Below are 15,075 nucleotides of genomic sequence, written 5' to 3' on the forward strand. Positions count from 1 at the left end.
TTTTGTTCTTTTCTTTGAACCACCAGCAAAAAAATGCCTTCAATTAATATCTGAGTGAAGAAACTGTGTGATTTTCAAATATTTATAAAAGGTCATTTGTTCTGAATGTTTCACTCATGATATATGGCCTAATCTTGCTCCCACAACAGTCAATAGAAAGACTTAGCTTCAATGGCAGCTGGATTAGGTTCTTACACATGTGGAAGTAGAGCAAGAGTCAGACTAGCTGTAACCCTAATAACGTGAGATTTGGGGAAGCGAGGATTGTGTGAGGCGAGTGGGAAAGAACTATGTGAGAAGTTGTTGCGACCTTGTGTCGATAATGAGGAATGCAGACTGGCGTCTAAATAGAAGTGAGAAAAATAAGATATCAAGATGGCCTACGTATAAACAAAATGCAGCTGTTGCTTATTATTGTCTGTAACAAAAAGTATAAATGCTGCTGGAATTGTTTACCTGGAGAGAGACCTGCCTAGGAGGGGGAAACCCTGTATCCTAGCGCACTCCCTCCCTCTATGCAATTGCTTGAAATAATAAAGTATCTGACTTTGCTGCACCCAACCAAAAAGTAAGAACTAAGTTTTTCTCCGACACACAATAATGCAAGATTATGTATTAATTTAAAAGATATTCGAGTTTTACACATAGGGAATGTTTTTAATCCTTACCATTTGAGCAATCTACACCTGTCCAGTTAGGGTCACAAGTGCAGGTACCACTTTCTTGAAGGTATGTCCCATGACCAGAGCACTGGTCTGGACACATTGTCTTCAGTATTTCACAGTTACTACCACACCATCCTGGATTACAGCGGCACTCTCCATGGATACACACACCATGACTGGAACAGGCTGGGTCTAAGCAATCAGCTGGAGAGAAAAAAAATACTCTTTAATATGTTATTATTAACAATTACAATAGCAGCAATTATCATCCAAGGATTTTAAGCACTTTCTGAATTAATTAAAAAACTCGTGTGAGGTAAACAGTACTACACTCATTTAACAACAAACAGTAAATGGAGATATGAGGCGATGAGGCAAATCACAATGTTATGTAATGAGTCAGTGGAAGAACAGAGAGTAGAACTCATGAGTCCTGAGGTGGCCTCTAGCCCACCTGCTTTATAATTATAATAATTGGAGATATACCACTCTCCTAGAACTGGAAGGGACCTTGAAAGGTCATTGAGTCCAGCCCCCTGCCTTTGCTAGCAGGACCAATTTTTGCCCCAGACCCCTAAATGGCCCCCCTCAAGGACTGAACTCACAACCATGGGTTTAGCAGGCTAATGCTCAAACCACTGAACTATCCCTCCCAGCCCCATAAAATCAATTTGATTGAGGAGGGGAAATGGTGCTTTTTCCTCCTAAAAAAATAAATAGAAAATGACCTCCACTTTACAGCACACCAGAATGAATACGTATACATCTCTAAAATAAAAAAAAAGCATAATTTTTCAATGCGATGCATTTCAATCAGCATTTTCAACTGTTAAGTCTTTATAAAAATGTTGGTGGGAAAGACCATATGCAATAGAGTAACAATTTCTTCTACAATGTGAAAAATCACGATGTCTGTTCTAACAGTCAGCTTTTCTAGTGCTTCCCTCTTAGCTGATGTCAGACAGATAAAATAAATCTAGTTTTAATATGCTGAAATTATTAGACAAAACCTGCTGAAAGCAAAATATCTAGCAACCAGAATATTTTAGGATGCTTAATATAAGGTGAACAATTTGCCAGCACATGGCTTCACTGGGCCAGATTTTCAGCTGGTGCAAATTGACATGGCTCCAGTGAAATCAATAGTGTTATGCTGATTTACACCAGCTGAAAAATCTGACCCACTATGTTGTAATCTGAAATTTTAGAAACATTACCAGTGATGAGCTGCCAAAATCTTAACAACTGGCTCCCTCCCCACAAGGGGGTCGTGACCCGTTCCCACTCCCCGGGACTCCTGTCCCATCCACTCCCCTTGGCACCGGGTCAGGCCAAGCTCACAGCCTTGACGGCCCTGCCGGGACCCCTGCCCCCGCCACCCCCTTCCCTGTCCCCTGACTGCCCCCCGCCGCCCCATCCAACCCTTCCTCTCATTACTGATGGCCCCTGCCCCATCCAACCATCCCTTCTCCCTGCCCCGACTGCCCCTGAATCCCCTGCCCCTGACTGCCTCCCACTACCCCATCCAACCCCCCCTCCTTCCTGACTGCTCCCCCGGGACTCTTGCCCCCATTCAACCCCCCTGTTCCCTACCCTCTGACCGCCCCAACCCCTATCCACCCCCCCGAACTCCCCACCCTCTATCCAACCCCTCCTCCCCACACACACACTCCCTGCCCCCTTACCGCACTGCCTGGAGGTGGCTAGTGGTGCTACAGCCATGCTGCCCGGCTGGAGCCGGGCCACGCTGCCGCCACAGAGTGCCTGGAGCACCGGGTCAGGCCAAGCTCGCAGCCCCCCTGCTTCCCGCAGATCAACTGTTCACACGGGAAGCCTGGGAGGGCACAGAAGCAAGTGGCGGCTTTGCACTCAGGCCTAGGGAGGCAGAGGCAGAGCAGAGGTGAGCTGGAGCAGGAAGCGGTTCCCCTGCGCCCCCCCCCGGGTTACCTGCTGTGACACGAGTGGTCTCCCCACCTCAGCTCCGTCTCCACTTCACTGGGCCTGAGCGCGAAGCCGCCGCCCCGTATCTCCGCCCTCCCAGGCTTCCGTGCGAACAGCTGATTAGTTGGAAGCGGGGGGGGGCTGCAAACTCGGCATGGGGGAAGCGGGATGGAGCGTTCAGGGGAGGAGGCCAGGGTGGAGCAGAGGTGAGCTGGAGTGGGAAGCGGTTCCCCTGCATGCCCCCCCCCAGGTTACCTGCTGCCGCGTGGGCAGCCCCCCTGCCCCAGCTCACCTCAGCTCCATCTTTGCCTCGCTGGGCCTGAGCGCGAAGCTGCCGCCCCACTTCTCCACCCTCCCAGGCTTCCCGCACGAACGGCTGATTCGTGGGAAGCGAGGGGGAGCTGCAAGCTTGGCATGGGGGAAGCAGGAAGCGGGGCAGAGCGTTCGGGGGGGAGGCGGAGTGGAGGTGAGCTAGGGCCGGGGGGCGGGGCGGGGAGCTGGAGCACCCACGGGGGTCGGCTAATGTACTCAGGAGGAGCGGCCGCTCCCCCTGCTCCCCCCCAGCTATGCTCCTGGGTCACTTCAACTTACTGGTTGTTAAATTTAGAAGCCTGCACAGGACAACCAGTTCTAAAAGGGCTTCTAAATTTAACAACCGGTTCCCGCGAACCGGTGCAAACTGGCTCCAGCTCACCACTGGACATTACTGTAGATGCCTGGGTAAATATTTCATTTACCTTCTTCACAGTTTTCTCCTTTGTACCCAGAGTTGCAGGCACAAGAACCCATGATACAGATCCCACGGCCCCCACACTGAAGATCAATACACTGGGTGGCAGGCACATCACACTCTGTACCCTTCCAACCGCTGAAACAGAGACAGCGCCCTTTGGAATACTGCCCGTTGCCACAACACAATACTGGGCAGGCTGCTGTGAAATAAAACACGACAGAAGAATTAACAAAACTCTTTTCAGTCAAGCTTTGGGAAAAAAGGAACATGTATGAAACAAGTTGCATGCCAGTTTCTTTTCCTTGGTAGATTAGTAATGACTCGTCTTTCTGCAGTTTATTTATTTTAATGTAAGAAAAGAATTTGGTTGAGATACCTCTTGAACAATCAGGGCCCAGAAATCCAGGAAAACAATGGCATGATTCAGAAACACACTCTCCATTTCCATGGCAATTTCAGTGGCTTTCCACTCAGGGCCGGCTTTAGGAAGTACGGGGCCCGATTTGAACAGTTTCGACAGGGCCCCAGCAAGGATGACCAAAAAAACAACAACACACACTTGGGGCTTGTACTCCATGGGTGGCCCTCCAAGTCTTCGGTGGCACTTCAGCAGTGGGTCCTTGGGTTTAAGCATTGGCCTGCTAAACCAAGGGCTATGAGTTCAATCCTTGAGGGGGCCATTTAGGGATCTGGGGCAAAAATCTGTCTGGGGGTTGGTCTTGCTTTGAGCAGGGGGTTGAACTAGAACCTTCTGAGGTCCCTTCCAACCCTGATATTCTATGATTCACTCGCTCTGGGTCTTCGGCTGCACTGAAGGACCTGGAGCGCCACTGGGTAAGTAAAAAAAGTGCCTCTGGCCAGGGAAGGGATTCTTAGCCACTTCCTCCCCAGGCAGCCCTGTCACAGGGCCCGATTCAGGAGAATTGATGGAATTGGCCTAAAGCCAGCCCTGATTCCACTACAGACTCTGAAAGAAAGAGTAAGAACAAAAATTCATCCAGACTTCTACCATAATACTAAAGTACAACAGAAGGTGTCTATCATCTCATTCTAAACTTCTAAACCACTAGTTACTGACAGCAAATTAAGGTAAGGTACTTACAGAACCATGTATGTTGTTTGTTTAGTGATTGTAAGTAAATAGTGGCTAATTTCCTGTAATTAATGCTTGTGGTATCCTATTACACTTTGTTAGAACAAGAAGCTCAAGATTTAAACAGTAAAATGATAGTTACTTTATGCTCATAATACTGCCTAATGCTACTTAATGAACATTTCAAAAAAGCATCGTCCTTTGTGAACCACACATCATGGGAGGCTTTCATACTTCAATTACTAAACTATTAAAATACATTTTCTATATCTTTTGTTGAGTGATGAAAAAAACATAATAAATTCAACATTAGTGAAAACAACCCAGAGTATTTAACTCAGAAAACTCATCTCTGGTTTTAACAGAATGCTCAGATTGCAGCGTTTGGTGAAAACTTCGGAGATTGTGCTTACCTATAGCAATGGTATTAAAAGACACCTGCTCTGCATTTTTCCCATCATTATAAAAAGCCAGATGCCAGATTCCAGAATCCAAATACTGGATAAAACCTGCCTCATGGAGACTGATAGACCTTGTCTGTTGGCCTGCTCTCTCTGACTCAAGCAGGTTGCGCTGTTGTCTTGCGATCAACCTGCTACCATCAAGGAGTTCCACAAAGTCATACTACAAGGGAGGAATGTGCAAAGGGTTTATTATCCACTTATTGCTCTTTTTAGTTACCGTTTGCATATTTTTTTCTATAATTTAGCAGTTATGAAATGTGCCAGCCCCAGAAACTGCAGTTGCATATTCCTTCACAGAACAAATAGTACAGAGAGTGGCAGTGCAAACTTCTCCACAATCTCATATAATATGCATTCAGCTTGACCTGGAGAGATCCCTTCTAGAACAGAGAAGATAAAATCTCAGGCTATGTCTACATGGCCCCACAATTCGACTATGGGGGTGTGAACTGAAGCCTGCATTAGCATGTGGTGTTGTAACGCCCCCGTGTGGACGCTTGCTGGCATAAACGAAAGCAGGGGTTCTCAAACTTTTGTACCCGTGACCCCTTTCACATAGCAAACCTCTGAGTGTGGCCCCCCCCCCAATAAATTAAAAACTTGGTTTTTATATTTAACACTATTATAAATGCTGGAGGCAAAGCGGGGTTTGGGGTGGAGGCTGACAGCTCAGGACCCACCATGTAATAGCCTTGTGACCCCCTGAGGGATCCTGACCCCCAGTTTGAGAGCCCCTGAATTAAAGGACTATGTTAATGTGAATGAAATACCTTTCAGTTTACAATTGCAGCATCCACATGGGGGAGGTACAGCACAACATGCTAGTGTGTGCTACAGGTCTCACGCCCCCCGCCCCCACGCCATAGTCCAAACTGCAGAGCCATGTAGACAAGCTCCCAGTGTTTGTCCGTTCTTTCACTCCTCTTGATGAGATTTCTAAGGAGAATGCCAAGTAATGCCAATTATCATGTGATATTGACACCTGACCACCAATTCATTTAACATTAATTTGCAGAACAAAAATGTCAGATGAGGTTAGCTTGCAGTCACAATCTGCAGATTTGAGCTGGCCACCTGCAGGTGAAAGACTCATTCCATATTGACTGTGCCATATAAATTAACTAATAAGAATATCCTGCCCCAATCCATTACCCTTTGCTGCTTCTTTTGTTTCACAATCCAAGGTATGTTCTCTGTTGGTGTAATTCCACTGACTTCAATAGAGATACTACTGCAGAAAATATAGCCTTACACATAGGCGGCAGGTTTGTATAATTTTTGGTGGGGCCCAAAATGGTGGTGCCCCCCCGCTCCCGCCCTGTAAGCCGATATAAAATGAAGCTACAACGCGTCAGTGCCACAAGATTACAAGGGCTCCGGGAATCAGAGGGCTCTGGGCTGTCTGCTGCGGCGGGGAGCCCAGAGCCTTTTAAATCCCAGCCGCAGCCGGGAATCAGAGGGCTCTGGGCTGTCTGCTGCGGCGGGGAGCCCAGAGCCCTTTAAATCCCAGCCGCGGCCGGGAATCAGAGGGCTCTGGGCTGTCTGCTGCGGCGGGCAGCCCAGAGCCTTTTAAATCCCAGCCGCCGCCGGGAATCAGAGGGCTCTGGGCTGCCTGCAACCGCGGGGAGCCCAGAGCCTTTTTAATCCCAGCCGCAGCCGGGAATCAGAGGGCTCTGGGCTTCCCGCTGCAGCAGGCAGCCCAGAGCCCTCTGATTCCCAGCCACGGCTGGGATTTAAAGGGCTCTGGGCAGCCCCGGCGGCGGCGGCGGCAGCGGCGGGGGGCGCTCCAAGCAGGGGAGAAAAAATATTGGTGGGGCAGAGCCCCTGCTTGGGATTTATTCATGGGGCTAAAGCCCCAGAGCCCCATATAAGTCGGCGCCTATGGCCTTACATTCTGTAGAATCACAGATTATTAGGATTGGAGGGGACCTCAGGAGGATTGAACTCACAACCCTGGGTTTAGCAAGCCAATGCTCAAACAACTGAGCTACCCCTCCCCCCAACATGCTAGTTTGCATTTCTTTTGTACAAAGTAAACCAAATACCAAATGCAAAGTATAACAGGTTAAAACTGCAGAAGGCAGTGACAGAAAATACTGTAGTTCAGATTAAAACTCTCTTCAAAAGCTATCACAACATTTTATAATTTGTTTTATTAATAGCAACAACTACGGGGGGGAATATAACATCTGAGTTGCCACAAGCACTGGAGACAAAGAGGTTTATCATCTTAAATTCACATATAAGATTATCCACAAAATGCCTGTGAGCACTAATGGTAGCTGTTTGGTCAACTCTGCACATTCAGAGGAGAAACCCTGGGTCAGATCTTCAGCTGGTGTAAATTGGTAGAGCTCCATCTAGTCCATGGACCTAGACTGAAAGTTTCTATTACCTGAGGATCTGGCCCTAAATCGCTAAAGATTTCTTTTCTGAATTTGCCAGGTAAAGATTATATTATATAACAAAGAGTTACCACCTATTAACTTTAAGAATCACTGTGTCCTACAATAAAGAGTAACTTGGTTTCCACATTCAGTCCAGTTTCATTATTACTCTGATGTGTCTACTGTGTGAGGTGAACTACTATATATAAACCTTCTATCTTCCCATATATTTGAGATATCACTCAAATGGTATTTCATTCAAGGTCTGTTTAGGTAAAGGCCAGTGTATGAAACCACTTATTTACCGAAGTTGTGATAAAGTCAGTTATTGAGACTGGAGATTCAATGGGTTTATGTACTGACTTGTGACCTTCGGAAACAGTTCCTTGAATGGCATAGAACAGGACAGTCTTCATCTCTGGACAGGATCTAAGCACTGGAATCCTTTTCTCCTGAAACTCTCCTTGGTTGTTAAAAACACATGATATTTTAAGAATGTTGCTCTGCAATAAATCTGAATTATCCCAACACCATTCAAAATGTAAAAGAAATGCATAGATCATATGCCTTTACCAATACCGAAGCCAATTTCCTTTCAGCTATGTCTCAACAACCATAGTAGAACTTACATTATTATTATGGGCAGAAACTAGTACCTTGATATGCTGTCACCTTGAATGTTCAACCAATCCCACATGAAAACTAATGCAACTATTTTGGAAAAGCACTGCTAATTTAAAACCATTCAATGCTCTCATTTGTCAGAGAATTAAATATTTATCTTAATTCATGAAAGAGTCAAAAACTGTCCCTTTTCTCCCCCTCAAGTTCTCACAGACTCTTCTATCTAATCCCAATACCGAATATCACTGAAAGAAGAAAGAAAAAGATCTCCATTCTGAGTTTTAGCTGGTTATTTATGGACAATACGAGATGGTTTTCAAATTACTTCAGAAGGACCCTTCTTGTTGTAGGACAATCTCAGTTGAGAACACATTTTTGATCTGGGAATTAGGGATTGTACTCCTTAATTGACCACAACGAGTATGCTGATAGCCGACAGGCACAGTATAATTAATCATTTTAGAACTATAACATAATAAAGATTGATGTTATTATATAGATAGTATTTCTGAGGTTGAATTTTTTTAAAGCCATGCATATGGATGTCATTATTCATTCCATCCCCAGCAAACAGGAGTAATGTGGCTTAAATCCTATCAAGACTGCTTCATAAATTTAGGAGTGGGGTTGTGAAAGGGCATAGACTGGACAATGACCTTTATGTGCTAAAAATACTTTCATTTTGTTTTCCTCCTATGAGGATAAATTAATTAGCTTTATTGAGTATAAACAGGATGATCTGCCTACCCCTCTACATTCAGTTTTGCTTTAAGCCATCAAAGTCCTTTGTTATCCTTAAAGTCTCCTTAAATAAAAACATACTGATTCTCTGGTTACTTCCAAAACAGACTCCAACAGGAGACTGCTGAATTGGAATTAATTTGCAAATTGGTCACCATCAAACGAGGCTTGAATAAAGCCTGGGAGTGGATGGGTCATTACACAAAGTAAAACTATTTCCTCATGCTTATCCCTCTCCCCACCCCCAGTTCCTTACATCTTCTTGTCAATTGCTGGGAATGGGCCATTTTCATTACCACTACAAACAGTTCTTTTTCTCTCCTGCTGATAATAGCTCACCTTAACTGATCACTCTCGCTATCGTGTGTATGGTAACACCCATTGTTTCATGTTCTCTGTGTATATATCTATCTTCCTACTGTATTTTCCACTACATGCATCTGATGAAGTGGGGCTGTAGCCCACGAAAGCTTGTGCTCAAATAAATGTGTTAGTCTCTAAGGTGCCACAAGTACTCCTGGTCTTTTTTCCGGTTGCAATGAAACTGAATTTTTTAGAAAGTGTCACAAAGACTTTGAGAGTAGCATTGATTGGATCGGAATGGACAGCTACTGTCAATTATTTCTGGTGGACTTATTTATAATTCCCCAGAAATAGAACATTTAGTGCTGCTCTATGACACACACGAAGGCCATCATTCTGAAACGTGGGTGCCTAAAGTAAAAAAACAGAAATACTACCTGAAACACCACCGTTCCTAATTATGTTATATTGAAGTATTTGTTAGATACTATGGCTCATAAGCAACAGTTCGCTTCCCTCAGAAGCTACGGTTCTTCGAGGTGTATTGTCCAAGTGTTGAATGCTCTTGAATGCTGTTCTGATACTTACAGTACTGTCACTGATGATTGCTTCTGAGCGACAGTACAAAGTATCAGAAGTGTATTACAGCACTTGGTTTTTTTTTAGGACTCTAGCACTGGTGATGCCCAGATATTTATTCCACTGTTGGTGTATCCTGCAGTGTGATTCTTCAAGCTGTGTTGTCCATATAGTTATTCCATAATCACCACGTTCCCTCCCCCAGCCCTGCCAAAATTAGCATGATAGAGTAGTGCTAGGTAAACGTATGTACTGAAGACCACATAGATTCCCTACAAATGTACACAATGGGAACATTTCTCAAGGAAGCAACAGAGGTTGCTTATGGCCTCATAGAATGAAATGTGATTCTTATAGGGAGGGATTACATTAGCTTATTCATAACAAAGTTTACAAGCCAAAAGAGTCTCACCATTGAAATGACCTGTCCTTTAACACTGTCTCCACAGGCTATGAATAAGATGGGGGATACTCTAAATAGCTTAATTCTGTCTGTACAAAAAGACATTTTGGATGCTGTAGAGGAGCGGACTCACTCCTGCAGTGCCTCCTGCTGGTGACTTCTGGGAATTAGCTCGTTCCAGCTCCGGAGCGCCCTCTGCAGGCTGGTGATCTGCCTGTCCTCTGGCCCCTGTGTCCTCCCAGACCTGGTGCCCTGTTGTCTGGGGTGCTGCCCCCTGGCAGTAACCCTCCCAGTCTTAGGGTCTCCCCTCCTCTGGGAACCGCCACCCACTATTCCCACCTCGCCTCAATATACAGCTATTGCCAGTCATTGTCTAGCCTCTGTGCCCTGGGGCAGACTGAAGTATCAGCCACTCAGCACTGGCAAGGTTGGGTTTGGACCTGCTGCCTTGCAACCTCCAGTACCTGTTGCCTTCTGTTAAGCCACAGCCTGGGGCTTTCCAGGCTGGAGCTCCCCAGCCTTTCCCCAGGCCTGCTCCACTCAGGTACCTTGTGTCTAGCTCCCCGCAGCCAGGCCCATCTCCCTCTACAAACAGAGAGAGACCGTTTGGGCTCCTGGCTCACAGCCTTTTTATACAGGGGCCAGCTGGGCCTGATTGGCCTACTTTCCCCCAATCAGCCCAGGCTTCTTGCCCCAGCCACAGCCCTTTCTTGGGCTGTTTTAAGGCCCAAAGGGCAGGAGCGGGTAACCACCCCACTACACGTGCGCTCTCAATGACACCCTGTCCTTATGAAAAACTGTATACAGGGGCCCTGCCAAGACGACTTGCATCTCCCCAACTATTCTGGTTGATACTATTGCTACCAACAAGGCTGTTTTAATGGAAAGCTGAAAGAGGCTACAGCTACCTAAAGGTTCAAGAGCTGGATACATTAACCTGTGAGGACAATATCTAGACCCCACAGAGGAAAAGTTTCATTCCTCTTTTTAAGAATCTGGCCATTGGGGGGCATCAGAATGTATTGGAGAGCAAAGAGCTGAGATGGCTGCGAGACAGATGAACCCTCAATGAGCATACGGATAGTCCAAAGTTCTTTAAAATCAGGAGATGGGCCAGCATGTCTGGAACTGGGATGGTGAGAAGTACTGCTGTGAACAGATAGTCAATCTCTTCCATTTAGCAGCGTGTGTCCATTAGGCTTTTCAACCATGGATCAGGGTATTTTGTATTTCTGATGAGCAGGTTCTTTCTGTTGAAGTCAGTCAGACAGCATCTATGCTTTGAGGTGCTGGGAGCATGAGTTGGGATCAAGCACTGGACTGCATCTCTGCAATATCAGGTCTCGTTGGACAGGTAAGCGTATCAAAGAGATTATTTAAGTCTAAGTACCAGAACTGCCTTGATCAGATAGGAGCAACCATGAGCATTCTGGCTGAGCCCTGCCTGAGCACTTTCTTAGAACATGTGGATTAATGGACCGGTGGTCGGGGAACGTATGTGTACAGCAAGCTTGAGGACCATGGAATCAGGAATGCACTGGACAGGGATCCCCAACTCTGACTCCCTCTGGAACAAAAGTTTTCACACTTCCTGTAATCTCTGGTGGCAAAGAGGGATGGTCCCTCACCAAAGGCTGTTACATAAATTAAGCTGTCATAGGATAAAAGAGAAGGTCCTTTTCATGGATTGAGAACTGGTTAAAAGACAGGGAACAAAGTAGGAATTAATGGTAAATTCTCAGAATGGAGAAGGGTAACTAGTGGTGTTCCCCAAGGGTCAGTCCAAGGACCAATCCTATTCAATTTATTCCTAAATGATCTGGAGAAAGGGGTAAACAGTGAGTTGGCAAAGTTTGCAGATGATAACTATCTTGAGCAGTTTAGTAAGACCGAAGCAGACTGTGAAGAACTTAAAAAAGATCTCACAAAACTAAGTGATTGGGCAACAAAATGGCAAATGAAATTTAATGTGGATAAATGTAAACTAATGCACATTGGAAAAAATAACCCCAACTATACATACAATATGATGGGGGCTAATTTAGCTACAACGAGTCAGGAAAAAGATCTTGAAGTCATCGTGGATAGTTCTCTGAAGATGTCCATGCAGTGTGCAGAGGCGGTCAAAAAAGCAAACAGGATGTTAGGAATCATTAAAAAGGGGATAGAGAATAAGACTGAGAATATATTATTGCCCTTATATAAATCCATGGTACACCCACATCTCGAATACTGTGTACAGATGTGGTCTCCTCACCTCAAAAAAGATATACTGGCACTAGAAAAGATTCAGAAAAGGGCAACTAAAATGATTAGGGGTTTGGAGAGGGTCCCATATGAGGAGAGATTAAAGAGGCTAGGACTCTTCAGCTTGGAAAATAGGAGACTAAGGGGGGATATGATAGAGGTATATAAAATCATGAGTGATGTTGAGAAAGTGGATAAGGAAAAGTTATTTACTTATTCCCATAATACAAGAAATAGGGGTCACCAAATGAAATTAATAGGCAGCAGGTTTAAAACAAATAAAAGGAAGTTCTTCTTCACGCAGCACACAGTCAACTTGTGGAACTCCTTGCCTGAGGAGGTTGTGATGGCTAGGATTATAACAGGGTTTAAAAGAGAACTGGATAAATTCATGGTGGTTAAGTCCATAAATGGCTATTAGCCAGGATGGGTAAGGAATGGTGTCCCTAGCCTCTGTTTGTCAGAGGATGGAGATGGATGGCAGGAGAGAGATCACTTGATCATTGCCTGTTCGGTTCACTCCCTCTGGGGCACCTGGCATTGGCCACTGTCAGTAGACAGATACTGGACTAGATGGCCCTTTGGTCTGACCCGGTACGGCTGTTCTTATGTTATTATGGTGGGACGACTCCCCCACCTTCCTTCTCCCTGAGTAATATGTCTTGAATTACGTCATCATTTATGGACCACTCATGGTTACTTGAAAATTGTCTGCTGAGGTGATGTGCTAGCATGGTCTGTGCATCCCTAGCAAATGAACCACCCTTAGAATAATTTCATGACAGATACAAAATTCCCAAAGATAAAACATGGCTGTAATATTTTGTCATGATTTGTATGTTATTCCTTTTAGGACTGAAAAACTGAGCATGCTGAACAAATGTCTCTTAGCACCAGGACATTTATGTGGAGTCTTACTTCCTGAGGAATCCATATATTTTGTGTCTGGAGGTTCTCTAAATGGGCTCCCTATCCTAATGTGGAGGCATCTGTCATCAACATCTTTGTAGGTAGCGGAAGAGAAAATGGTTCTCCTTTGCAGATTTTCAGTGGGTCCAGCTGCCAATTGAATGAGGACAGGACTTGTGGTGTAATGTATACTAGCATGTTCAGTTGATGTTTGTTTGGCTGATAAGCAGACTTCAGCCATTCCTGCATGCAATGAAAGTGGAGTCTGGCCTGCCGAGTTAAGAAGGTGCAGGAGGCCACATATCAGAGACAAGTTCTCACTGACGTCCTGGGCTGAGTTCGCAGGTGGGTTCGTAGGTTTAGTATGGCTTGGAATCTCTCTGGTGGAAGATAAGCCATTGTTGTTGTGGAGTCAAGAATGGTTCCAATGGATTCTATTTTTCCTGTGGGCGTCAGTATTACTTCTCTTCATTTACTTTCAGGCCTGAAAGGGCAAACAGATGCAGGGTCTGCTGTTACATGCTATTGGATGAATGAGCCAGTCATCTAGGTATGGGAAAACTTGGATTCCTAGCTCTTTGAGGTAAGCTGCTATTACTGCTAGGCATCCTGTGAAAATCCTGGGTGCTGTCAACTGGTTGAGTGGTAACATGCGGTACTGTAGTGGCAACTGCCCACTTGAAATGTCAGCTATCTTCTGTGGGGTGGGTGAATCGCAATAAGAAAATGCATGTCCTGAAGGTCAAGGGCTATGTACCAATTGCTCCAGTGTAGGGATGGAATTATAGTAGCCAGAGTCACAACCCTGAACTTGAGCTTGTGAATTAAAGTGCAGAATGGGCCACCAATCGCCTTTCTTTCTGGGAATCAGAAAGTAATGAGAATAAAATCCACTGTGTTCCCTGTACTATTGAGGAACTTCTTCCACTGCTCTGATAAGAAGTGGCTGGCACCTCTTCATGAAACCTCTGTGAGAGGTGTCCCTGAATAGGGACAGAGAAGGTGGATACAGAACTGGATGGTATAGCCCACCTCTATATCTCCAGGACTCAACAATCCATTGTGATGGTGCTCCAGAACCACAGAAATGAAATAAGTGATTCTCAAATGGAGAGGGTAGGACTGGAAGATCTGAAGGGATTTGCACTCTGCTCCTGACCAAGCAGTCAAATCTGCTGCTTTGATGTTGATAAAAAACAACAACAGGAGACCTATCTCCTAGAACTGGAAAGGACCTTGAAAGGTCATTGAGTCCAGCCCCCTGCCTTCACTAGCAGGACCAAGTACTGATTTTTGCCCCAGGTCCCTAAGTGGCCCCATCAAGGACTGAACTCACCACTCTGGGTTTAGCAGGCCAATGCTCAAAGCACTGAGCTATCCCTCCCACCTTATGGGGGATGGAGGTTGATGAGCAGAAATAGAGGTGGAAACAGATGCCTGCCTTCTGTGCAATGTTTGTCTCTTTCTAGATTGTTCAGGCTGCCTATGCTGCGGGTAAAAGGATTACCTCTCTTGTGACTATGGCTTAAAGTGCTTATGCTTAGATATCAGAGGGTAGACACCTCCCTCCCCCAGGAATGTCAGTCTCACAGAAGTCCTTTAGAGAATGTAAAACCCCCTCTGTTTTTGCATTAATAAGTTAATCCTTTGAATGGGTGACCCTCACTTGTTATGTGAACTTTTTTAGGGATCCCTGAAGAGTGGAGTTAGGAAGATTTCCTCTTTGCAACGGAGGTTGCCACCAATCTGCAGGCTGTATCTGAAGTATCAACGGCTGCCTGGAGGGACATACATGATACAAGATGACCCTCAGTGATGATGGATTTCAATTTTTCCCTGTCATCTTGTGAAAGCTCATGTATAAATTTGGTAGTGGGATCCCAACTAATACAATCAGATTTCATCAACAGGGCTTGGTAATTGGTGATTCTCACTTGCAGGTTTGATGTTGAATAATTCTTCTGACCGAACAAGTCTAATTTCTTG

The 15,075-nt window shown here is 45.3% G+C and overlaps 1 protein-coding gene across 1 annotated transcript in view; it reads right to left on the bottom strand.

Moving 5' to 3' along the window:
• Positions 1-668: 668 nt before the first annotated feature.
• LOC123360174 (teneurin-3-like) overlaps positions 669-15,075 on the bottom strand; it is a gene marked incomplete at its 3' end in the record, with an annotated part of 45,282 nt that continues 30,875 nt past the window's right edge. The window contains exons 5-7 of the mRNA XM_045001184.1: positions 4,846-5,056; positions 3,344-3,538; positions 669-869 (exon numbers count right to left, since the gene is read on the bottom strand). Coding sequence (XP_044857119.1) covers positions 669-869; positions 3,344-3,538; positions 4,846-5,056 — 607 coding nt within the window. The remainder of the gene's footprint in view (positions 870-3,343; positions 3,539-4,845; positions 5,057-15,075) is intronic.

This window comes from Mauremys mutica, unplaced genomic scaffold (genome assembly GCF_020497125.1).
Source record: "Mauremys mutica isolate MM-2020 ecotype Southern unplaced genomic scaffold, ASM2049712v1 Super-Scaffold_100221, whole genome shotgun sequence".
Classification (NCBI taxonomy): domain Eukaryota; kingdom Metazoa; phylum Chordata; order Testudines; family Geoemydidae; genus Mauremys; species Mauremys mutica.